This window comes from Tachypleus tridentatus, chromosome 5 (assembly GCF_004210375.1).
Source record: "Tachypleus tridentatus isolate NWPU-2018 chromosome 5, ASM421037v1, whole genome shotgun sequence".
NCBI classification, from domain to species: domain Eukaryota; kingdom Metazoa; phylum Arthropoda; class Merostomata; order Xiphosura; family Limulidae; genus Tachypleus; species Tachypleus tridentatus.
The window spans coordinates 16,785,817-16,813,411 of NC_134829.1; the positions used below are offsets into that span (position 1 = coordinate 16,785,817).

The following is a 27,595-nucleotide window of genomic DNA, read 5'->3' on the forward strand; positions in this document are numbered from 1 at the left end:
CCACATTTTGGTTAAGCAAGAATTTGGTGAAATGTTATTGTTGGCGTGACTAGAATATGATAGAGGTATGGTGAAAATAACTAATCTCTCGGGCCCGGCATGGCCAAGCGTGTTAAGACGTGCGACTCGTAATCTTAGGGTCGCGGGTTCGCATCCCGGTCACGCCAAACTTGCTCACCTTTTCAGCCGTGGGGGCGTTATAATGTGACGGTCAATCCCACTATTCGTTGGTAAAAGAGTAGCCCAAGAGTTGGCGGTGGGTGGTGCTGACTAGTTGCCTTCCCTCTAGTCTTACACTGCTAAATTAGGGACAGATAGCCCTTGAGTAGCTTTGTGCGAAATTCCAAAACAAACAAACAAACTAATCTGTTCGGCATATTTTAAATGAAATATATTATACATCCTAGATTAATTATAATACATTCTTATTGAAAAGTAGATGCCTAATAAAGAATTAAACTTAAATTTTCTCAGTCTTGATTTAGAAGTTTGGTGATAAGAAAGAATTTGGATTTGTGTATTTTTAATACCCTTAAAAACACTAGGAATTTAAAATTGAAAGATGTTTTTAATTTTATAAAATGCTCAAAATGGAAGTTAATGTTCTGTAAAGTTTGTTTATACGACACCAGAAAAATGAGATATTCGTGTGGACCCATGACTTTTATGTTTTTGTTTTCTTTACAACTTTTCCCTCCTGCAATTGCATGAGTAGGCAACAAGATTTCTAACATTAGTTACAAAGGTGGATTAAACTACAAAGATAGAAATCCTAAGAGGTTTTTGTGTACCGATGTCATAGATTCGTTACTGTCAATAAAAAAGTAGCAGAATCATAGACACACTTTTGCATGTACCCATAAGTTGTATAATATCTTAAACACAAAAACACAAAGTAGGCATGAATATCGGATATGGAATATTGTTGTATCGTTTAAATTTGAGTCTAAACAGCTCAAAATCTGAAACTGATTTTGACAGCTCCCAAACTACTTATCAAAACTGTCCTATTTTGAAGGTGGTCTATTGCTGTTTTCGATGTAAATTTCGCCATCGAAACTACATTTCTGGTATTGGTTGTGTTTTTTGATCAGTATTAGAGTACTTGAGAGATATATCAGAGATATATAGAGTCGAACAGAATTGTTGTGATTTTTGTTTTATTTGGCCATCTTTCTCTGGAAAAACCAGTTGATTTTGAGGTGTGGCTATAAACACGTGAATCATCGTGAACTTCAACCTATAGTTTATTATCTTTTTTATACGATTCTAAGCTTTATGGTAATGAATTAATGAGACAAAAGATTCTCCTTCATACCCATAATCTTAGTTTAGAGAATAAAGATGTTGCTCTGGTTGACTTGGGATGTAGTTTCAAAGGCTGATTCTGTTATAAACTTCCACTTCCATAAGAAGGCTGATAGTTCCTTTATTCAAAATGCTGTGTTCTTCGGTTTCATATATTTCTTCGGGAAAATCTGCGACACTGTTCTCCATCCATAAGCCTACTGGCGAATAGTTGAGAATTTTCTTGGAAACACACACACATACACGCATAATTATATATAAATATATATATATATAGAGAGAGAGGGAGATTTAAACACATCACTGAATAAGCATGAGCAAATATTTCTTATAATGTGGCTTATGTTACGAGAAACTTACAAACTATCTGCTTTATTAGTTCCTTATGAAGAGCAAGCAAATGCATTTGATAAACAAGTAATATATCGAACTATAAAAATGTTTGAAAAATAATAGTCAATTAACAACACTAGTACTGACCAATAAGTTTTACAAAAGATTACCTAATGTATAATTTTCATTTATGTATCTGGGGCGGGATTTTGGTCCATTTTATGGCTTTGGAAGATAAGGTACTTTGTAGGCTATTTATTCCCAAATGGAAAGTTGGTGTATATAGTATTACTTGTTTGTTTTTGTTTTCTCACTGATTCGTAGTAACACCCCCTTGCGTTTTGCGTTACTAACGGTTTATTTATATATTGACGAATGTCCAAAGTTGTTTTAATTTAGCATATCTTTTTCAGGCCATGTCTATTCCGTAGGGTCATATTAGTTTGCTTGCTTTCACCATTCTTCACTAACGTACAATTGCACATTTTGTGCGCAGTCTGTCTGTACAATACCACATGACCCGGCATGGCCAGATAGTTAAGACACTCGACTCGTAATCTGAAAGTCGCGGGTTCGAATCCCCGTCGCACCAAACATACTCACCTTCAGCCGTGAGAGCGTTATAATGTGACGGTCAAGCCCACTATTCGTTGGTAAAAGAGTATCCCAAGTGTTTGCGGTGGGTGGTGATGACTAGCTGCCTTCCCTCTAGTCTTACACCAATAAATTGGGGACGGCTAGCGCAGATAGCTCTCAAGCAGCTGTGCGCGAAATTCAAAATAAACCAAACAATGCCACATTATGCACGTGTAGACATAATTCTGTTTTTAAATTAAAAATATAAATTTTACAATACATTTATGTCTGCATCTAAGAATCAGTTTGTCTTGTAATTTGTAGCCTGTTAAGTTTCTTGGTAATGACATTCAGTGGAGGAAGGTACTTAGGACTACATTTATGTTGTATGATGTAGCCTTATAGGCTACTCTTCAGTTCATTTTCATCAGTTGTTTTTTTTCTCTTTTTCATGATATTAAAGCGAATTCAGGATTCTGTCGGACAGTAAACAAATGTTTTAATAGTAGTGAAGGAATGCTATGTTTATTGTTAACATGGAACTGTTAATGGCTATATATTATTCTATATTTTCTGTAGTTTGGTTGCGTATGTTTTAGAGACATTTACAGACATTACAACGTTAAAACACAAGGTATAATTTTCCGAAGTAGACAGAGTGAAGCTGCCCCATTATGAAAAAAAAAGTTTCCTTCGTAATATTTCGTTCTACCTCGGTTAAATAATCTAAGTAAGTGATCATTGTTATAATGCGTGAACCTCATGTTGTTTTTACTATGAGGGAGTGAACCTTGTGTTGTTTTATTTTGTTTTTACTATGAGATAGTGACTCAACTGATTGTTGTTATCTCCCATCCCTGTTTCATTCAATGTGTTTGATGTAAGCTTAAGACCGAAATGTAACTTCCATTCAACAAGTATCCCAGTGGGATGCGATAAGTCTATTAATATACAGTGCTAAAATCAGGGATTCGATTCCCTCGGTGACACAGCAGATAAATCAACATGACTTTGCTATGAAAATAAAACACACACTCCAGCAAACAACATATTTTTATAGTGGATGAAAGAAAGCATTTGTGTGTGTGTTTGTGTTTTCTTATAGCAAAGCCATATCGGGCTATCTGCTGAGCCCACCGAGGGGAATTGAACCCCTAATTTTACAGTTGTAAATCCGTAGACATACCGCTGTACTAGGGGAGGCGAAAGAATTTGTATAACATTTTCCTCACAAAGTAACAGTAAAATAATATATTATTAATCTTTGTGGATAAACTTCAACATATGTGTGTGTTACTTATACGTTTCCACATTTCTTTATCAGTCATACTTTGACACAGTGATACAAGACGAAATGAGGAGGGTTATGCCCCCATTTAATTTTATATTGATAGAATTATTGAAAACAGTATTTTTTCCTTTCAGTATTGGTATTTTTATACATTTTCATTGCACTTTTAATACATATTATGTTCAGAAAAATAGAAACACAATTTCCTATCCTTTGTTACAAACCAATTTTTATTCCATCCGTCAAACGCACAAATACTTCAACTAGTATAATATAAACATAAGAAACAAGTATGAAAAATCTCAGCAAAATATATTGAATATTCCTCTTTAGTCACATCAGTTTTCATTAAACCCAGCTCAGCATAAAGGACATCATTTCTAGGACAGAATATCAATGGACATTTTAGTGCATAAATAATGGTAAAGATATCAACTTCTGTTGTGGTTATTTCATGATATTACAGTAACAATGACACATGATGAAAACTCAAATATTCATTACATATTACCCGTTGAAGAATAAATCAAAATTGTATAAGTGACAACGATAGATAATGTTGTATATTATCTGTTTGCCGGTATTAAGTGAAACGGTAATGATAACAATAATGACTTATACTTTCACAATCTATACATCTTTCTTTTGTTGGGTGACCGGCCGAGCCCCTGTACGACGGATTCCTAGGAGGTCTATGTGGTAATTGTGTTTTGAAATTCGAAATAAATTGTTTTCCCCTACAAGATTGAGGGTACCTATGTTAGAGCCAAATTAAGGTTTGTATTGCGCACTAAGCTCAGGTACTATTTGGAAATGATAAAAATGATAACTTAATCTTGCTTCTATTCTATTACTTTTACAAAGTATAATTTTTTTTTACTTGGGTGATTGGCGAGGCCCCTGTACGGCCAGGGTCCTAGGTGACTTATACCTATGTGTTAATCCTGTACTGCCCACGTTAGTTACTGTACGTTAATTAAGAAAACATCAACAAAAACTGCTATGAATATTTATTTATTTTTAGAGTAAAACCACATTGAACAATCTGCTGTATACATCGAAGGGAATCTAACCCCCGTATTTTAGTGTTGTAAGTCTAAACTTACCACAGACTCATCAGAGAGTGTTTCGAGTGACTCTTTCGGAAATATGTCTAGAAATCATTATTTAGAATTTCTTAGAATGCAGTGAATTTGAAAACTGAGTGGCTTAGGGAAAACCCTAACCACGTTATCCAGTTCCTCTTCAATAAGGAAAAATAGAATTTAATTAATGTGTCATGCGGAAATGTTATAAAGGCAATTATGTAACTGTACTCCATTAATTAGGTGGACAATTTGTAAAGCAGTATTTCCTGTTTCATATTTCAAAATCATTTTACAAGTATTTACCAAGAGTCATTTCGGCGGATCTTTTTAATATAGACTCGGCATCGCTAGGTGGTTATGGCGCTCGACTCGTAAACTGAAAGTCGAGGGTTCGAATCCCTGTCACACCAAACATGCTCGCTCTTTCAGCTGTGGGGGTGTTATTTGTTGATAAAAGAGTAGCCCAAGAGTTGTTGGTGGTGATAACTAGCTGTCTTCTCTCTCGTCTTACACTGCTAAATTAGGGACGGCTGAAGTGGATAATTCTCGTGTAGCTTTGAGCTAAATTAAAAATAAACAAACTTTTTAATATAATAAGGAAAGACAAAACAAATATATAAAAAGGAAAACAATAAAACTGATTTGAATACCTCTAGTGTATTAATATTATTTTACAATATATGAACACATTTGTAGGTACTCAGTTGCTTTTACGTTTATTTACCAGCAAGAGCTTAACTAGAAGACAGAAAAAAAAAGATAATTTTCAGATAAAATTATTCAAATATAAATAAACTCAAGATATTAAAGTGAAGCCAGTTTTCTTACTGTTATTGGCAGTTACGAAACTCTAGAACGAGTGGCCTAGATCTGTCTCAGAATAGAAGCTCGTGCAAACTTACTGGTACGGCCTTCATCGGGGTCATCAAGTTCATATTTGAGCTCGTCGCAGTAGCTTATGCTTTCGACTATATTTTCAGCTGCTGAGCGCGTGTGCTCACGCATACCCTAATGAAATAACATCCATCTCGTCTCTTTGTCTCAAGATGAAAATATCGTGTAACAGGTAACTAGAACCTTTCTTTATGTTGTATGTATTCGTTTACTTTCTCTTTTATTTTAACTCAGTTAAACAAAGTAATCATATAATATTCAAGATAGTTACATTTTGTAAGATATATAAATAGATAAACGTTATTCTTAATTAAATTTTGCTTTAATTTGTTCTTCGAACGTTGTGCAGAAAATGGAGAATGAATTTGTTTGTTTGTTAATTTTGGAGAAAAGCCACAATGGATTATCTGTTGTAGCTACTGAAGAAAATTGAATTCCAGATTTTAGCGTTATAAGTCCGAAGACATGCCACTGTCATATTGGAGGACAGAAAACGAGGTAATTAGCAACACGTGTTTTGTTTATGAACTCACATGTAAGATAACATTTTTCTGTACCTTCTAACCAACCTCTTTAATTATCATAGAGTATATTCAGCACTAGGACTGCATGTTTTTCTTTTGTTCTAAAGTATTCCGATTTGCCAATAAAACTTACTACAGAGTTTTGATTCGCACATGACAATGTTTGTTCTTCTTTGCAAAATGGCTCGGCATGGTTAGATGAGTTAAGGCGTTCGATTCGTAATCCGAAAGTCGCGGGTTCGAATTCCCGTCGTACCAAACATGCTCGCTCTTTCAGCCTTGGGAGCGTTATAATGTGACAGTGAATCCCACTATTCGTTGGTAAAAGAGTAGCCCAAGAGTTGGCTGTGGGTGGTGATGACTAGCTGTCTTCCCTCTAACCTTACAGTGCTAACTTAGGGACGGCTAGCGCAGATAGCCCTCGAGTAGCTTTACGCAAATTTCCAAAAACAAACAATCTTTGCAAAATTTTATCGCAATGAAAAGCTTGAAAGTCTATAGGGCTGTGGTATGTTATTAGAATTATATAAAGTTCGTATTTCCTTTTCTTTCATTGATAATGTCACATGTTTCGTTTGTTTGAAGTTAAGCACAAAGCTACATAAAGGACTATCTATGCTCTTCCCACCATGGGTATAAAAACCCTGTTTGTAGCGTTGTAAGTCCGCAGACATACCGTTGTTCTCGCTGGGGGCGACGTCATATTATTGTTGCTTACCTAAATTAAAGCATCGTTTTCGCATCAATTACTGCTTTTGTTTCTATAATCGAACATATGTATGTGTTATTTCAATGACATTGAAAAATATTCACTGTTACTCTACCTCTCATGTACAGAACTGCAACATTGACTGTACCCGTTTCCTCTCACTACTGACCTGAGCCCTTTCTTCATCACAGCTAGTCAAGTAGTAGTTGTCAGTTAACACGTGGTTTTAGTTTCTGTTGGGATAAACTAAACGTGATGTAAAGACCTGACAAACTACATTGTATGACCATATTGGATGCGAGGGTCTTAACCTCCGTTAAGGGCAGCACGTGTGCACGCATTCGTAATTTTCCCTCAGTAGTTGCTATAAGTGCGTTTTTTTTTATGCTGACGTCAAAAGAAACAGTTTATGCTTAATGCCTCCCATATTATAAGATTTATCTCATCGAACATTATGTTATAATAATAAGGTTAACGTATATGAAATTCAAGTTAAATGAATCAAAATATGTTTAGTTTAAAGATACTTTTTGGTGATGTGATATTTAGTTTTAGTGTTCTTTTTTAAACTAAGATAATCTCAACAATTTAAAACTTAATTTTATGTATATATGTGAATTTAGATAACTCTCTTCATAGAAAGATTGATGTGCGAGAGAAGCAGATCGGCACACTAGTAGATTAACAGCCCGATGAGAGGTGTTAAAATAAAAAGTAAAATTAGTTCGAAAAACTAAACGTCCAGATCCGTACGTAACCTGTATAAATATCATCGTCTGCATTCGTCACATACACATAAGCTTTTGTTTTGTTTGTTTGAAGTTAAGCACAAAACTACATAATGGCCTCCCTGTGCTCTACCCACCACGGGCATCGAAACCCGATTTATAGTGTTGTAATTCCGCAGATATACTGCTGTGCCACTGGGAGCCTACACATAAGCATACATAAACATTATGTTAAGAGATATTACCTAACCAGTTTGCTAAAATTGAGGCGAATGTAAACACTTAGTTACCAATAAGTTTCCTACTTGTTTTTCTAAAATCAAATATACTACCATTCTTGTAAGACATTGTACAACATATATCTAAAACAGAAAGGAATGGAACTTATAAGCAAAATAAATTATCTGTTATTAAAAAAAAGCAAAAAATATATCATATTTTTGGCAATACCTGTTACCACAATTACTTCTGAAGCTCAGCCTATTTGTACACCATAGAAAATTAAAGGGACATAGTTACTAATATTCAAATATTAGAGAAAGTGAGGAAATTGTTTTTTTTTTAAACAGAATATTCAGTTTTTTGTATCAACATCTCAATTTATATCAATGGCTTCGACATAATTCAAAGTTTCTAGTTCTCTTTTAAAATCTCTTTCTAGCTTTGTCTGGACATTGTTTATAATTACCACTCTCTTCCAATTGTGCTTTTTATTACGGTCCCAGAACTCAGCAAGAGTTGAAAATAAAATTTCTAATTTTTTATTAACTTTGATCTTTTAATTTTATTTTTCATATTCTTCCTGTTTGGTCGTTATATATCTTATCACAAATATAATTAACTTGATATATTCCATATTTGTTTTAAAGTTTTTTTTTAATAGTCTTAAACTCCGGTTTTATCTGTGGTATAAATATTCCATCAGTGCAAAGTTGTATAAATGCTTTAGAAATCCTTCGGAAATACCAAAAAGTAAAATGTACAATAAATAATGTTCTATAGAAGGGTATTGGAGAGTCATTAAATAATCCCTTATTTAGAAATATTATTTTTTTCACGTTATTGAAGAGCTTTATTACAACTTCTACTAAAAGCCACCGACCTTGTAAAGAACTACTCATTATTTAAATTCATTTCAGAACCAACCTCAAGGATCTACCAAACGTGCGGATAAAATGTATAGATATATATCCTGATTTAAATGGTGATTAGATTCAAGATATAGGGCATACTGACAGTAAAATGCTTTTCTAAAAGGGTCATCAAATTCAAGATATGAGAGCATACTGATAGTAAAAAAACTTTTAATATATTATATAATCTCCTAAATTCTAACCAAAATATCTCAAAAATGTGATCTATGTTCAACAATTTCCAAGATGAATTTAATTCATTTCATTCGTATATTCAAAAATACCCAACAGAATATATACCACATCTCTACACCATACTACTGACAATAACCTTTTATATAGATAAAATAAATGACCTTGAAAACTACTTAATTTTACAACATCACTTAGCAGGAGATAAGCCTGCTAAACCACTAACCTATTAGTAAAATTTATCATTAATTCTAAAATTGCAATTCTCAGCTAATAAACTATTCTTCGGTGTGAAATAAATCTTTCACTATTTTGTAATTCTCTTGAAATCAAATATTTTATCAATGAGTACATCCATAAACAGCGAAACAACATCTAAAGATGCAATAGGTTATTATTTTCATTTATCTCAATAACCTCGATACTATGTACATAAACAGTAAAGTTTTTAACCGTATATGTACATTCATTAATATTTAAATGAGACAGTTCTTCGTTAATAAAGATGCTCGATTGACCTAGAATATTCACAATTGGTCTATACCATTGGTTCCCGGTTGGTTTGTTTGTTGTTGTCTTCTTTTGTTTTAATTTCGCGCAAAGCTATCTGCATTACTTGTCCCTAATTTAGCAGTGTAAGATTAAAGGGAAGGCAGCTAGTCATCACCCACCGCCAACTCTTGGGCTACTCTTTTAGCAACTTTTGACCGTCACATTATAGTGCTCCTGAAGGGGCGAGCATGTTTAGTGTGACGGGCAGCCGACCCTCAGATTACGATCCGAGCGCCCTAACCACTTCGCCATACTGGGCCATCAGGAATGGAAATTCCGATGTTTTATTCGATTTTCAAATAGCTTGATTCTTTTCATAAGCAGCCTTTTTGTGTATATTTTTCTCATAGCATTTTTATTGAAATGTTTAAACATACAATTTTTAATGTATTTGCCCCCATTGGCTTATAACACCAAAAAGCGGATTTTGATAGCTATTGTACCTCATTGTTTTACTTTTGTGCTTCATTATAAATACAAAACTCGTGTTACTTATATTGTACTCACGTTACACATTTCCCGAATCCAGTACGTGCGGGACAAAAATGAATACTTTAGTCTGGAGTCTTTGTTTTGAATTATTTTAAATAGACATGCTGTCAGAAATGCAAATAAATTAAATGATATTGAAAAACAGATATTTTATTGATATGAATATCATAGATATCTAGACAGACAGGGAGGCAGCATGTTAACTAGATAGTTTCATTAAGGGAACTTCTTTCGATTTTGTTAACTCGTTAGTTTGTTCGATCTAGCAGAAAGTTTTTGAAATAAGACGAAAGGTACCACTGGTTCACACATTCATTTTTTTTTCTTAGATATACATAAACACAGAGACGGCAAAAAATTATCAAACTATGACTGTTAATCAAAATACAGAAAATCATTTTTTATATCAGAGGCTTAAAATGAACTTTGTTTCTTATGTTGAATGTCCTTTCTTTTTTTCTACCTTTTTCGTTATCGTGATCGGTGTTGAATGTTCATTTGGCTTAGAATATATTCATGTATAAATTAAAAGAGAAGACATAAAGATAATTATATTCTCTCTAACATGTAAATGATAGTTTATTTCTTATGCCTAAAGTCCTGTGCGGTAATAAATACATCGCAGCATACAGTACATCGTAATTAATACTACTAATTTATGCTGTTTAGCGCGTACCCATACTTTGCCCATATTAATTATGTTAAGCAGAACTATAAACAATATTTTGCAAACTAGAGTATTATAATATTTATTTTACATTTATTAAACATCAATCCTCAAAATGAAAATATGGGACCAAAAGAAAGAAGAAGAAAAAAAAGGAAATAAAATGAATTTGTAGTTCGTGTGACTAAGGTCCATGTGATACAGTGTGAAAGGCTCACTGGATATGACATGTTTTAAACCGCTACATGAACTCACGTGACTCAGTCATTACATTTATGTCACAGTGCTAGTTTCGATTAACAGCTATGAGGGAGAAAACTTCTGTAACAAGTTTTGTAAAACATTGTACATGATGATTTCTTCAACACTCTTCACCCGTGTACAGAGTGGCCCGTAAGTCCCTACCATCCATATGTTATTATGTTATATTCAATAATACTAATAATGAGTTGAAGGCAGCTGTTACCGCGGCATTTGGAACAATAACCCCTGCAATGTTGAGGAAAATGTTTCACAGAACATGGCGTCGCATAATATTATGCAGCGAGAATGAGGGACAGCACACAGATACACTGGATACATAAGATATATTGATGGGTAGGGACTTACGGGCCACCCTGTAGTATTTTGAATGCATTACCATTTGTCTAACACGTTATTTTGAGTGCATATGATTTTTATTCTTGTTCATGCGAGTTTTAAATTTGCGATTAAAATTTCTTACATTGTTGTTGAACATGGCAAAATTATTTTGGCCGTTAATTCTATAGATAAGAAGACAATAATATACGGCCTGGTATGGCCAGGTGGGTTAAAGCGTTCGACTCGCAATCTGAAGGTTCGAATCCCCGTCGCACCAAACATGCTCGCCCTTTCAGCTGTGGGGGCGTTATAATGTTATGTTCAATCCCACTATTCTCTGATGAAAGAGTAGCCCAAGAGTTGGCGGTAGGCGGTGATGACTAGCCGCCTTCCCTCTAGTCTTACACTGCTAAATTCGAGACGGTTAGCGCAGATAGCCCTCGAGTAGCTTTGGGCGAAATTAAAAAACAACAATAATATACCCTTTAACAATGCCAAAAACCACCAAAAACATGCCTTAATACCATAAAACAGATGCGCTATTAATAAACAAAATAATAACGCTACCATGACTAGCAAAACATTGCTTCACTTATACAGATACCATAAGGGTAAGCGACGAAATTGTCAGCTAGTCAGCTTTGGCAAATTGTTTTCCTTTCCTTTATCTGCTCAGGACTTGTTTCGTAACTGGTCATTCAATGATCACTCTCAGTTCTCAGCCTGTGGCTATTTTCCTTTCTGTATACAGCCAATATTTTCAACCCTTGTTTGAGCAAACTATAAAAAGTGTAAGCACGAGCTATCGTAACAGCCTCAACCCATTAAGATATGTTACAACAGATCCTAACGTTCAAACCAAGCTCGTATGTATAATACACACGTTCTATGGTCTTTCGCGATATCGTTGGCTATTAATTTTCCTTACTGGTTTTAGAATATCTTATTTAGTAGGCTTCCAACATTATTTGTATATAAATTGCACTAGTTTTCTTTGCTTTGTTATTATTACCATATTTTTGTTTATAATAGCTTTTTTGTATATATGTGTGTGTGTGTGTGTATAAGTGTTTTAAATGAGTGAAATTATTATCAAATCAGTTGTAGATTTTACATTGTTTAAGTTTTATGTCACTCGATATTGTGAACGTAACTCAACTGTAACATCATAATATGAAATGTGTAGAATGTTTTTACACTCGTTGTATGTGTTCTTCTATCCACCAAGATGTTTTATTAAAACTGAAAACAAATTACAGAAAATGTGATTAATTAATTCAAGTTATTTATGCAGTATGATAAGGTAGTTGTGACTTTAAATGATTTTGCTCTTAAACTCAAAGCTTCCCAGTAAGCTATCTGTAGCATGCTCATCGCGGGTATCGAAATCATTTTGTAGTGTCATAAGCTCCCATACGGGGAGGCCATAAATAGAAAAAATCAAAATTAAGAAATTGGCTTTTAAAGTAGTTTGTGGCTGTGCTTTACTCGTTAGACTAACGAGAACATTTCTTGGTTTGTTTGTTTGTTTGTTTGTTTTTGAATTTTGCACAAAGCTACTCGAGGGCTATCTGTGCTAGCCGTCCCTAATTTAGCGGTGTAAGACTAGAGGGAAGGCAGCTAGTCATCACCATCCACCGCCAACTCTTGGGCTACTCTTTTACCAACGAATAGTGGGATTGACCGTCACATTATAACGCTCCAACGGCTGGGAGGGCGAGCATGTTTGGCGCGATGGGGATGTGAACCCGCGACCCTCAGATTACGAGTCACACGCCTTAACACGCTTAGCCATGCCGGGCCCTTCTTGGTTGTTATGTTGTACTTCTGGTTGACACACAACATGCTTAGGTGCAGTGATAACAGATAAGATTAGTAATAATAGTAATTAGAGGAGCGGCAAAAACATTAAATTCATTTCCTATACGACTGAAATGAAGGTAAAAAATAGAGACAAATTAGTGATAAACAACAAGTAATTCAGCAAGGCGTGTACACAGGATATCAGTCATTGCTTTTCTACAGAGATTGGAAAGAAAAAAATACCGGCACAAGTTCTGAATTAGATTGAGAAAGTTAGTTACTACATAAAAAACAGTGTGTCTTTCTCAGAGAATACGTGTTATCCACGTCATTCTATCACAAGAAAACACGAAAAACAGGAAATTTATCACCTCCATGCATCACAGGACTTGCTAATTTAAATCAGTACCAAAAACAGTATAATGTATTTATCTTTTCATTCCTAAAGCAATCTTTTTTCGCAAAAAAAAGTACTATATGATATCAAACGAGGGAATGACCCAGGACAGTATATACGTAAGAAAAAAAAAACCTTTTTAGTAATGTCTGTGCACTTGCAACTCTAGACACGGGGTTTCGATACTCGTGGTGGGCAGAGCACAAATATTCCATTGTGTAGCTTTGTGCTTAACACTAAACAAGTAATATTTCAAGAAAAGAACCTTTTATTTCTAAACATATTTGTGCGCTAAAGCATGCGCATGAGTGAAAATTTGTAACATTATTATTCACCCGCCTAAAAAAGTTCGGTTTCTTTTGAATTTTGCGCATAGCTACACGACGGCTATTTATATGTTCTGACCACCCCTAATTTAGCAGTGTAAGACTAAAGGGAAGACAGCTAGTTATCACAGCCCACCACCAGCTCTTGGGCTACGATTTAATCAACGAATAGTGGGATTGACCGTCACATTATAGCGCCTCCAAGGCAAGAAGAGCGAGCATTTTCGGTGGGGCGGAGATTCAAACACGCAACCCTTGTATTGCGAGTCCAGGACCCTAGCCACTTGACCATGCCAGGCCAAAATAGAAATAAAAAGAGGCAATATCTAGAAACACTAGATATGTTACATTGAAACGATTTCACAATATCTATACGCTATGAAACTACTTCTAGTCATGCTCTGTCTGACGACCGTGAACCTTGACAATAGCCCTGCAACGTAGTTTTCATTGCAAGAGTCTCTGTCGTAAGGCTGTTTTGTCCAAAACGTACCACTTCTTCCTTCTGGCTTTCTATAAGCCATATACAGTGGAGCGCCATTAAGCCGCGGACCAGCCGCGAAATCGCTTAAGCCGCTGTAGCAAGTCTTGTGAGCGATGTGAGCGAGGATTATCGCGGCTCACCGCTAATTTAAGAACGTGTAAAAACGCGGCTTACGAATTTAATCCTGGCTTTATAACTTCAAGGGGATATTTAAAAAGGATTTGCTTTAATTTGGGAAATAAATAAAATATATTACAATAGAAATCGACCGTTAATCTACCTTATCCTCTCTCTGTCAGCTTTATGGAGGCCGCCATTGTTACCGAATCACACCTCTCCATACATTAAAGTTAATCCGCGGTAAATCCGTGGAAAAAGTGATCAATAATTAAAGTATTATTTTTAATTCGATAATCCGATATAATGATCATGTAATGGCCCGGATGAGGCTCCTCGGCGGAGCTGTTGGCGACTTCGGCTTTTCAGTCACAAAGGTTTAAGCCGCGGACCACTTAAGCCGCGGTAAGCAGGTTGACCCCCCCCCCCAAATACCGCGGCTTAACGGCGCTCCACTGTACAAAAGAAGAACAAAGGCTTCCCAACGTCGGTTTCAACAGTTAAATTGTAAAGAAATCAATAGGTATTGTATCAAGCAACATGAGCGATACGTTTTTGTTCGGAATAACACGAATACTTCTTTCATTCTTCAAATGCTTGGAGTATGCAGGGGGTTAAACGGATACACAAGTCCATATTCTCTTGTTTTCCGAATATATTAAGAAGACGATATATCTCCATTTTGAAATTCCCAATTTCAACACATTTTCATGATCTGAATGTAAGAATATTTTTCATTGGAAATGGTTGTTACACATCCTTCCCTAAAAGCGACCAGTTTTCAAAGGTATCACCCTACGTCAGTAACGCAAAGTCAAAATGTAATTCAGGTATATTCTGTTTCACCACGACGTTACATAAGCTACGGTTGTCACTTGAATTGCTGATTTACATATTCGACATCATATTACTATAATATACCCAACCTTCTATACATACTGTTTAACTGTTGGCAGCTGGTTCGAATGTTCAGGTTGATAAAATTTGTTACTGGTTTAATTGTTGGTACTTTAGTTACTAAAATGATAAAGCAACTTGTCATGCTTGCTTGTTCATTGTTACTACTTTACTTACTAAGCCTAAATACGCCAGTTTAGAACTTCACATATTTAACTGAAACATAGTAATGTTTCATTCGTTTGTTAGTTGGCACTTAACGATTTCAGGTTATTACCAACTTTTTATGATCGTTATGGCTTATACGTTTCATGTGGTTTTCGTTGTTTTTATTTTTCTGCTAATTCTCAATTTCTATTTGTTTTCTTCTGTATTGTTTATTTCTATTGTTTTTACATATTGGATTCATATGAACATCTTCTTGTGATTATTGACAGATTATCTCACTGCTTCTCACTGACTCGTACCTTTCTATTTGTTTGTTTTAAACACGCTTTGTTATTGGATTGTTAACAGATATACAATGAAACCCTATATCGACTCGTATTTATTTATTTATTTGCTAACTGCTGTTTTTTATTCGTTTCAAACACACTTTGTTATTATATTGTTGACAGTAAATCTAAAGTTTCTATCGACCCGTATTTATTTAGTTGTTTGTTAACTGCTAATTGTTTGTTTCATATTATTTGTTATTAGATTGATGGCTGTATATAAAAGCTTGCCACAATGTTGTATGAATACCTTACCTTGATAAATAGAATACTTACGAGCGGCAGATATTTATAAGATAGTGACGACACTGTAGCTCCTAATATCAGCACACATAATATGACAATATTTTAATGATAATAAGATTATAAAGGATAATTAGCTCTGTTAACATTTCTGCACAGTATCGGTTTAATATATCAAGATAGCTAGAGCGCGTCATGCTTACACTTAATGAAGTAATGTGGCGTAAGATGGACAACACCATGGTGGTAAGCTTTGTAATTCTGACTTTGTACAGCCATTGATACTGTTAAGTTCATATAGCTTCACGTGTACGGACAATGTATATATAACTTCCTTTATGAGATTAAAGCATGTTAGCATTTACAAATTTGCGTCCAGAGACATCACTATTAACACTGAAACAATTAGAAAATGGATTAATAGTATAACTCCTCATTACCTTATGGAATGTTTACTGACAGCAATCATCAATATAGCTGAGTCCAAATTCATGTGTTCATTTAAAGGATATTTTCACTTATTATCGTGAAATTAAAAACAAACAACAACAACAGATTTTATACCTTCTCTTTTTTTATTCTTCTTTCGCTATAAGGTTAAATGTCAGGAAACATTTAAGTATGTGTTTAATGCGCACCCATTAAAAAGTAAACGCTTTCTGATTGATACAGGATGTGGCAAGCGAATTATTCATGTCTAGATTATGGCTTTAATTTATTTACGAGTAAAAGTAGTTTGTATTAAAAGATAAAGAAACAACAACTGGGGTTGGAACTTCCTCATTCGAAGGAAATATATTCGTATTATTTCACGGACTCAACATATATAAAAACACTTCTTTTTATGTATATTTTCATAATAATTTTGCGCCTGCTTTCCTTTTTATTTAATCTTGTACAATTTTAGTGCTTAGTATTGTTTTTACTGTTATTATTGTTTTGTTTTGAATTTCGCGCAAAGCTAAACGAGGGCCATCTGCGCTAGTCGTCCCTAATTTAGTAGTGTAAGACTAGAGAGAAGGCAGCTAGTCATCTCCACCTACTGCTAACTCTTGCGCTACGCTTTTACCAATGAATAGTCGGATTTACCATCATATTATAACGTTCCCACGGCTAAAAGAGTGAGAATGTTTGATGCAATGGGGATTCGAACCCGCGACCCTTTGTTTTTAAAATTCGCACAAAGCTACTCGAGGGCTATCTGCGCTAGCCGTCCCTAATTTAACAGTGTAAGATAAGAGGGAAGGCAGCTAGTCATCACTACCCACCGCCAACTGTTGGGCTACTCTTTTACCAACGAATAGTGGGATTGACCGTCACATTATAACGCCCCCACGGCTGAAAGGGCGAGAATGTTTGGCGCGACTGAGATGCGAACCCGCGACCCTCAGATTACTAGTCGCACGCCTTAACACTCTTGGCCATGCCGGGCCTACGCGACCCTTAGATTACGAGCTAAACGCCTAACCCACCTGGCCATGCCGGGCCGTTATTATTGCTTTAGCGTTCATATAGAGTTTCAATATGCATTAATAATCCGAGTGATATTGTTGTTTTAGTGTCTGATATTTCGGTTTTCTTTATTGTTCGAGTCTACATATATATATACATATATATCCTCATTTCAACAATGTACTATTTCACCGAAGGTACGTGTAAAGGCATTTTCAAACAATTTCTTGTATAATAAAAATCTCACAAATAATTTGTTTTTTTTAAACACGACTATAATAGGGGAACTAAAGAAAATAAATCGAAACTGATCCACGCAAAATGCCATACAAACATCACAAAATGACTTTAAAACACAATTAATACTAAACAGATATCTCGAATATCACATCGGCAATGTTTTTAAAATGCCTAAAAACATTACAACAGCAACAGACCCTAAAATAAAAATGCATACACGAAAATGTTCACAATGAATATTCCTTTTATAAGCAATACAGTCACAAACAAGATTCGTAAAGCCATTAAACAATTACACCTGACACTCAACATAACACAAAAACAAACGGATAAAACACTAACAGAGCTGTTAGTTTAAACTTCATTCTCACAAGCAACACTACATCAGAGAAAAAGTAGCAGGGCGAATGTGCAACGTCAAAAATTTGGTCTACTAAATCATTTTGGTCCAGCATGGCCAGGTGGTTAAGGCACTCAACTCTGCTGCATCCATAGAGGGGAATCGAACCGCTGCCTTTAACGTTGTAAATCTGTAGACTTACCCCTGTCCATGCGGGGGACTCTATTTTCTGTTTATGTGTTTTCAGTTAATCTTAAAACGTATTGTGATTGTATTGGTTTCATTTCTATATACATAATTTAAGTGATATATATCATACATTTGTATAGCTATATAGTTAGTATTATAACTATACTATAATATCAGAACAACAATGAAACAATAAAAATATTAAAACATTTTTAGACACACATTACGACAGACTAAAAAAATGGAACATTATAAGCAGTTTTATAATGTAACGAATATTCTAATATCAAACAGTTTTGTATGTTAACTCTGAAGAAGCCGCAAAGGCGAAAAGTTGGCTTAAATGAAAAATATATTCTTTTATATTTATCTGGAGTATAAAGATCGTTTTCTTCCTTAGTTTTATCAACAACACTTCCAATATCAGATATGGGTTTACATCAGGAGTGCTCTTTGGCGCTTGTGAACAAGAGTTGCATTTATGACTGAGAAATCTTTACCTGAAACAATTTTGCGGTCGATTTGGCCGACAGCGAAAGCGCAGAATTGTAGCAGAAAAAAACAACAAACGGAAACAGTACTATTGTGATTTTTACTGTAAAAAAGATACAATTGATTTGAAGCCTATTACTTGATGAGTCGATTTGTATTTTATGTAAGAACTTTCCACAATATATACAAAGAAGTTTCTCTGTTGGTTTCAGGGCACTGTTTAAATAAACTCTTGAGTTTATCACCAAAAATAAATGTTCAGACGAAAATGTATGAGCTCAAAACTTTTGTCTCCTTGAATATACAATATTAGCTAGTTTATTGTCCTACTGCTAAACAATCAATCTTTTTATGTTCAAATACTTTCTCAGCTACAAAAATAGGTTTTATTGATTTTTATTTCTCCATCAACTGTATGAAACTGTTATCAGAAAAAACTGCGTTTTGAGTGAAACTCTATATATAAAGCGGTTTTGTTTAATTGAGCCACTTTAATAATACTGTTTATTACTGAACTATTTCGGATATTGTGTACTTCCGTGTATGAGCGACACCGCTGCTGCTGCCTTGCTATGTATCGTGAGCTCATAAGAGATATGACGCAGGCTCAAAACCGTACCACACCGCGCAGTGCCCCAGTAGGCAGAGTGAGACGTTAGGTCTGTGCTTAGACGATTAGAAGCACTTTGTGAATACGTATGGAAAGAGACGCAACACGCTTGATAACTTTCCGGACGTCATTCTGCCTTATTTAACGTAAGTTCTTCCATTGGATTCCCACTAGTAACATTTTCGAGATAACTCAGGATATTTTTGTGTAACTAAAGATGGAATCTTTATTCAAGGTAGTGTCGTTTTTCTTTTTTCAGTATTTTTCCTTCTACCTGTAACAGGATAATAAGTAATACATGCGTGGTTAATTATTAGTGTACATGATTTCGTATATTAACCGATATTTTCGTTCGCATTGCGTTTTCAGGTGGTTTGTTGCGAAAGCCGACAGGAATTTCTTGATAAATGTTAAATATCACTCGCAAACGGAAGGCGGTTGTCGGTATTACTTTACGTTTCGAAATGCATATTGAAACTTTAGACGTACCTAGCTATTGTACATATTTATAAACAGCGAAAAAAAAAGTTTTTCTTTAACAAATACTCATAAGACGTCCTTTTATCTTGTCCTGGTATTTTTACATGCTGTTAGTATTACTGCCAAAAATAAATAAGTCGTTACTTTCCACCTTTACTGTCGTTAAAAACTGAGCAATAAATAAATATTTTTAGGCTTCTGAGTGTTAATTTTATGTTCGAAAACTTATTGACACAACATTAGTTTTTGTTTTAACTCAGTATTTTCATAACACTTCTCAGGCAAACATTGACATAACGTTTCTTGTCTCAGTGCTGACAAAAGGTGTAAATATTTGTGTATATTTTGAGGACAGCTGACCTATACACCTGAATAGGTTTATTTGAATGTTTTTAATCATAGAGTGATCTTAGATTAAATTGCATACATGCAGAAATGTATATGTAAGACTTTCGGTGAGTGTCTTTACTTGAAAAGAACTGGAAAAGAACATCTGTGATTTATTATTATAAATCTTAAGCCTTTTTTCAAAATTTAGTGTTATTATTCTCTCGAACTATAACATTTTAACAACTTTAGTATCTATTGTTATAACTCTTGGTATGACATCATAATCTCGTGCTTCTCGTGCTATAGAGTTCAAAGAGAAGCAATCACGGGACTTCATTCGTGACCTTCACATACCATGTAGAAGGTTATCAATGGACCTTTAGGACGTCAACTTCATATTTCTTTATCTCTTCTCTTGCTTCTCATAAGCTGTCCCTTGCCGAGCTGTTTTAATACAATTCTAGCTTGACGTGCCCTCTGGCATTTGAACCAAGACTAACTAGTGTTACCGTTACAACAATGTTCTGTGAAAACAAGCATCCTACTTAAACACGTAGTTCTTTTGATCACGATTTCGAGCACGTTCAGCTTTGAAAACAAACAACGAAATTTCATTCGAGGTGCTTAAAATGCAAACCAATAATATATTATGTTAAGCCTCACAATCTTAACAGAGTGATGACTTTTGCCGCCTACGCATCATACAAACCTACCACATAGTGTGAGTTGAACTATCTACAGAGGTAATAAGCCTTTATGCGTTGCTTTCATTCCACAACAAGTACACATATAGTAATATAAAATTTAGGCCAAGTCAAATAATCGCACGAACACATCGTGGGATCAGCATACGTATTTAAGAAGCAAACTGGTTTGGTCAGAAAACTACAGTTACTATGGGGTTGTAAACTAGCGTACAGTTGGTATAAAGTCAGAAAAAATACGTACAGTTTCTAAGACTTTCCAGAATATATATAAAGAAGTGTCCCTGTTGGTTTCAGGGCACTTTCTCAAAAAACTCTTGAGTTTATCACCAAACATAAATATTCAGATGAAAATGTATGAACTTTAAACATTTTTCTCCTTGAATACACTTGCGATGTTATGTGGCTTATAATTTAGAAAGATAAAAAATGTTGACATAGTCATTCTGTGGAATGTTACCAATGGAACGAATTGTCGACCAAAATAGAATATAATAAAACTTAAATAATACATTAAATATAAATGTTTTCATGCAATTTAATATATATATAAATATAAATAAATATATATGAAGAAAGCGTTTCAAACGTCACTTCCGCTATTCAGAGGCTGCTTCCAGGTTAACAGAACGTTGCGAAACTGAGGACGTAGATTAACGTTTTGGTAGACAACGCGTACCTACCACTGATTTCCTCAAAATTTCTTGGATTTAATTTTGAATAATAGATTTTATAACCATGGTTACAAGGTGTTATGACTCAGACCACAACATTGTGTCTGTTGGTTTGCGAAATGAATTTGTCTGAATAATGGAAGTAATTTTGAAACATCCAGCAAAACTTCACTTGGTTTATGAAATGAGACGTTATTTTTAGCATAACTTTTTCATTTAATTTGCTTCTTTGCAAATAACAAACACCTACGGGACATTTACAGTATGAGGTAACTGTAGAATTTTTAAAGAATGGATTTTTGCAGCTGCATTTCACTATTCTAGTGTTAATCGTAATAATTAATGTTGACGAATTTATAAATATCGCTATTCTTAGGTGGAAAATGATATAATAATTCAAGAAAAAATATCAGGCAGACAATAGCGTTGTCTATGTAGGGATGGCTTGAACTGTTCATCGAAATGATATTTTAAATATCTCCCATAGAGGTTATCAGAATTATATAACACTATATAGAGTTTCCTTTTAAAAAAATATCTATGTAATGGCTGACTCAAATTTTCTAGTAATGTCTGTAAATATAAAAGTAAAAAGTTTGAATATCTTGTTCTTCTTCGCTCTGTTTGTTTGTTTTTATCACGTGATAACCCAAAACAATGGTGTCAAGTGATTTCATTAAGGTGGCATTTCAAACGAAATATCCGCTTTTATAAATATTATTAATACCTAATAATTTATAAAATAATCACAGCTGTAGTGTAAACGATGTTACCATTAGCCCCTTGAAGTTAGCTATCTTACCGATATTTGATACTTCGATAGAAAGCTCAAAAACAGGATGAAAGAGGCATTACCAGCCAATAATAGATCAACAATAAACATAACAGTTGGAACCTTGTTAAAACTTAGGTATAAATACAGCCTTACTATATCTACCGAAACGGTTCGTTAAAAGAAAAGCCAAACAATGTAGAGATGATGCAAGTACTATTTCTACTATCTTGGAAAGATTGACGTGAGCTATTCTCACATTTACTTCCTTTTTAGAATTTGTTTTTTTTTACTTGTTTATATTGGCATAGCTAAAATACGTTATAGCCTAGAAAATATAAGTAGAAACATCTTATAGCTATTTTAATTAGACACAACACATATTCAAAATAGTTAATTATTATTATCGATTATTCATGAAGTAAGAGAAGGCAGAGTGACTAACAGTTAACTTATATCTATTTAACATTCTAATCTAGATGACATTTCCACTGGATTAACTTAAAACAGAATTCAAATAACAAAATACATTACAAACAAAGACATTAGTGAGCTGGACTGACTTCCAATGCTGAATGACTTTTCCGGTTGAGACATTACATAAAACTTAACAGGAAAAAACTAACTTCAGACGCAAATTATCAACCAGCGAAAGTGTACATCTAAAGCTTTGACCATCAGTTTTGTGACCTAGCAATTATACTGCCAAACTACCTCTACATCAAGTTGTATAAGGGGCAACATGGAATACCAAGTATCTAGGTAATGTTTTAAGTTGTACATATACAACAAACAAAAAAACTTCACATGTTGACAATAGACAGAGAAGATTTTGTTTTATTATTAATAGTAAGGTATGGGGTATGTTATAAACATAAAACATAAGATAATAATAATAAGGTAAGGGGTACGTTATAAACATACAACATAAGATAATGATAATAATAAGTTATGGGGTATGTTATAAACATAAAACAGTTAAGAGGAATATTTTTTAGCAAAGAATTTTAACTAAGCTCACTGTAATTTATTATTTTTTGTCGTATTTCTATTTTCATTAACTAAATTACATCTTGTGTTTGACAGGATACTAGTAGCTGAAATGAAAATGTATCAGAAAAGAAATTCTGATAGATGTTGAACATAATACAGGTGTTACACTATCACCACCACTTTTAGCATCATCAACGTAAAGTGACACAGACATTTGTTGCACGAAAGTTAGAAAGCTGCAAAATGAGGCCCAAAAAGTGGAAGTGGGGGGTTCTTAATAATGTTGGATTAATGTGCCTGTTGGTGTTAAATTCATGGTTCACGGTGCTAGCTTTAGAAGAAAGTAACATTTACGCATCTTACACAACATTTAATAAGAGTGTTAACTTTACACACGTGAGAGTGGATCCTCGATCTGGGCGTGTTTATGTGGGTGCAACTAATCGGTTGTATCAGTTCAACAGCTTTCTTGTCATGGAAGCTGAATTAGAAACAGGACCTGTAATGGACAACATTGATTGTCCCCCAATAGATTGTACTAACTTGAGAAAAATGGCAACGACTAACTTCAACAAAGTTCTAGTCATTGACAACAAAACTAGGATGTTGATTGTTTGTGGAAGTGTCCACCAGGGAGCATGTCGTCGTCATCATTTAACAAATATTTCGAATTTTGAAGATCTCGTTCCAATTCCTATAGCTGCCAACGATGCAAATTCTTCAACTTACGCGTTCATTGGCCCAGCTGGTTACCTGGATCATATTTCTCGGGTTCTCTATGTAGCCACCACCAACAGTTTCTTAGGGACCTACAGAGATATAATTCCAGCAATTACTAGTCGCAGTTTGGACGAAGACGCAGGCCGAATCTTTGGAATAATTGAAAAGTCTTTCTCTACCATAGCTCGTGTGGATATCAGCTTTCACCTTAGAGATTACTATTTAGTTAATTACATCTACGGATTTTTCTCAGAAAATTTTGTCTACTTTGCAACAGTCCAGAGAAAATCTCATTTGAGGGCGCTTGAGGAATGCGGTTACGTCACAAGGTTGGCACGAATTTGTATATCAGATGCTAGTTATAATACTTATACAGAATTAACATTACAGTGTATTGGAAAAGATGGTATCGATTACAATCTTCTCCAAGATGCTAGCGTTGTTGCAGCAGAGGCTAACCTAGCCGAAACTCTTCAAATTCCTAGAGGCAGTGATGTTTTAGTCGGTATATTCGCCCAGAGTGTTACTGACCACACTTCTAGACCAGCTCGAAGGTCAGCCATGTGCATATTTTCGCTGGAAGCAATTGATAAGCGTTTTATTGAAAATATTCGAATGTGTTATAATGGGAGTGTGACCACTCGTAACATGGATTACATCGCTGGAAGCATCAAGGACTGCCCAAAACCAGGAGTAAGTATATTCTTGTATTACATACCCAGAACCGAAGTAAGAAGTAAATATATTTTTCCGTTGCACGGTGTTCTTATTCTGACTTCTAAATTGTTATTAACTGTGTAAACTATCACCATAGATACAGACGAAAATCTACTTACAATTCTTAATATTAACGGATGAAATTTGGGCTAAAATCTGATGCCGATTTTTAATATTAACATATGAGGTCGCATGAAAACATTCTATTTTTATTACAGCTAAAGTAGCGCTAATGATGTTAAACGATTGTATATATAAATAGATATAAGTTAAGAACAAACTTGGTTTTCTTCGAGATTATTGTGGACTCAATATAGTTTCTTGAAATGCAATACTTTTTTACATTTTTGGATTGCTAAGGTAGTGCACTGGGAATACTAGTATTAATACCTATGGTCCCAAAACAATAATATTACACCATTTTAAAACATGTACATCCATAGTGTGTCCAAATATATATATATATTTCTTATGGAAATTACACATTTTCGTGGATAACGTAATTCATAGTGATCGTGTTAACTAAGATGTTCTAATGTTGCCTAAAGCTGAGGTACGATCTATTCATAGTGATCGTGTTAACTAAGATGTTCTAATGTTGCCTAAAGCTGAGGTACGATCTAAGATTTTTGCAGCAGGCTAAATAACGATATCATACCAATAAACGCACGAAAAAAGAATTCAATCTAGAAATTTAAAATCCATCCGCCGACCCCTTGCAACTAGAATGTTGTCTCTGTTGCTTGTTTCCATAACTACACCCATTTGTTGTTTATTTTTTAAATGTGCGCTGAGCTACACGAGTGCTATCTGCGCTAGTTATTCCTAATTCAACAGTGTAACACCGCTAACTCTTGAGCTACTCTTTTAACAACGAATAACGGGATTAATCGTTACATAACGCTCCACAATTGAAAGGGCGAGCATGGTTGGTATGACGGGGATTCGAACCCGTTACCCTCAGATTACGAGTCGAGTGTTCTAACTACCTTGCCATGTTGGGCCCAAGTTGTTATTACCATACATATATTTTACCTGAAAGTACAAAGAATTTTTTTCATGATTTTAAGCAAACGCGCGGAAAACACATGATGTAGCCTAATTAACAAAACAAATAACAAACTGAGGTAATATTAAAACTTAATGCTGTTAGAGCTGGCCTATTAAAACCAAATAAAAACGCGTATTGCGGGCTATCGGCTATATTTCGCATTACTAGACATACAAACTTAACAGTACATGAATAATGGTTATTGTCTCGTGTTTTTGGTCTTAATTGTTTATGAATTTTTTGTTTGGAAATATTTTGTCTTAAAAACGATCCCCCACCACTCCTTGAATAGTATGTACCGTGTTTCTCTGAAAATAAGACAGGGCTTATATTAATTTTCACTCCAAAATATGACACTAGGGCTTATTTTCGGGGGATGTCTTATTTTAATATATTAAAAAAATGAAGTTACAAAGTAAAACTATTAAACTAACTATTTAAAATAAACTATTATTAAACTATTAAACTAACTGATTAATACTTAAACAAAATAATTAACTAACTATTAAACTAATTAATAAATTAATTTTTTTTATTTCTTTCCTCTTCCTGCCACTCTTAACTAGGGCTTATTTTAAGGGTAGAGCTTATATTAAAACTATCCCCAAAAATCACACTAGGTCTTATTATCGGAGAAACACGGTAGTACCTCACCTTGAATAGTATGTAGTACCTCACCTCTCCCTCACACAGTCATCATTACGCGTTTCTTAACCATTGTGTGACTAAGCGACAGGTTGTTTCTCTCCCACTTGAGGTTAGGTTTTCACAAGTTAACTGGTGGTATAAGGTGGGTCTCTTCGCGGAAGTAAAGTTTTTTACTACTCATTATTCCTACTAAACATGGGCCGGGCGTGGCCTATTGGTTAGCGTGCGTGGACTGTGAATCTTACGAGTTTTTTTTATTCGTGTGGACATTACTGCTTTGCTTTTCAGGCTCTTCGGTGCACCAAAAGAGTGACTGTCAGATACAGTTACTTAGAATAACAAGAGTTGATGGTAAATGCTTTAGCAAGCTTCCTTCTTTCTAGTTTATCAACTCGATATTAGGAAAAGATTTGAGCAAATAGCTTTTCGTCTAGCTTTGTTTGACAACTCTGAAGTAAACGTGTTGAAACATGTTTTGGCATTTAGATTTAAAGTATTGTCAAGTAAAATATTTTCAACGATTGGTTTATCGTAAAAGCTTTATACCTAAAATATACTTAACTATCTATCACTATTTCACAACAGAAATATTTCAATCACTATACCATTGCTGTATTTATGTTAAATAATTTAATATCATATAACAAACGGGCAACGTGTTTTCTAAGTTGCTTATCAATATTTAAACGAGAAGGCTAGTCTGTAAACTCTTGTTATTTGTGACTACAGCGTATTTATTATGAAATGTATGAAGGGTTTGAGTTTTCATGTTAAAACCTGAAGAGAGTATTCGTAAAACCACTCACCGTTAATCTTAGTAAATTCCGTAAGAACTTTGGAAGACACAAATGAAGACTTTTCCGCATGAATTAATGGAAAGGGGGTCAAAGGCCGACTAGACAGGACACCTGTCTTAACCGCGTGCACCACTCTACATTAGTGTGCCGTCTGTCAGTCAGTCGGTTGACACTAAAATGACGTGACATAAGGAATGCTTAACGGCGCAGTTTGTAGTGTCTTGACGTCAGTAAAATATGCGCATGCCATGTACCACAAGAAGAATTAAGCACTTTGTAGACTACAACAAATTATTGTTTCTTACTCTTAATTTTGGTTTTATTTACTCCTGAAACAAAACACTTTCAGGAACCCTGAGGAAGTATTAATACGTAGGTTGACTCAGTGTTACCTACATTTTAATCGGTATTTCGAAATAAGACAGACATGCTTCACTCCTCACGTTGCACAAATAACAACATCATGATTGGTGAATGTGTTATCTAAAGAGAAGTTGTATTACTTTTATTTGGGGAGCTTATGTGTATATTGAAAAGTGAACAACTTGTGAAGAAA

At 34.6% G+C, this 27,595-nt stretch overlaps 1 protein-coding gene and 1 long non-coding RNA gene across 10 annotated transcripts in view; one reads left to right on the forward strand and one right to left on the reverse strand.

The window, feature by feature from the left end:
• Positions 1–3,710: 3,710 nt before the first annotated feature.
• LOC143250613 (uncharacterized) lies at positions 3,711–27,218 on the reverse strand. Of its 2 annotated transcripts, none has more exons than XR_013028252.1 (3): positions 27,049–27,218; positions 4,900–5,157; positions 3,711–3,888 (listed from the first exon to the last, which is right to left on the reverse strand). It is a non-coding gene; the product is annotated as an uncharacterized LOC143250613 (long non-coding RNA). The 2 variants fall into 2 exon arrangements; XR_013028253.1 differs by lacking the exon at positions 27,049–27,218 and adding an exon at positions 5,425–5,562.
• The window catches only part of LOC143250611 (plexin-B-like), a 73,862-nt gene continuing 51,808 nt past the window's right edge, over positions 5,542–27,595 (forward strand). For 5 of the 8 annotated variants that reach the window (XR_013028251.1, XM_076501429.1, XM_076501433.1 and 2 more), the window contains exons 1-2: positions 19,167–19,299; positions 23,200–24,519. Coding sequence is in view for 7 of the 8 variants with exons in the window: in XM_076501429.1 (XP_076357544.1) it covers positions 23,350–24,519 (1,170 nt within the window). In the remaining variant the exon portion in view is untranslated. Of the gene's footprint in view, positions 5,663–10,780; positions 10,881–19,166; positions 19,389–23,199; positions 24,520–27,595 lie in introns of those variants that run through there. The other 3 variants (XM_076501432.1, XM_076501431.1, XM_076501430.1) reach the window with 3 other exon arrangements.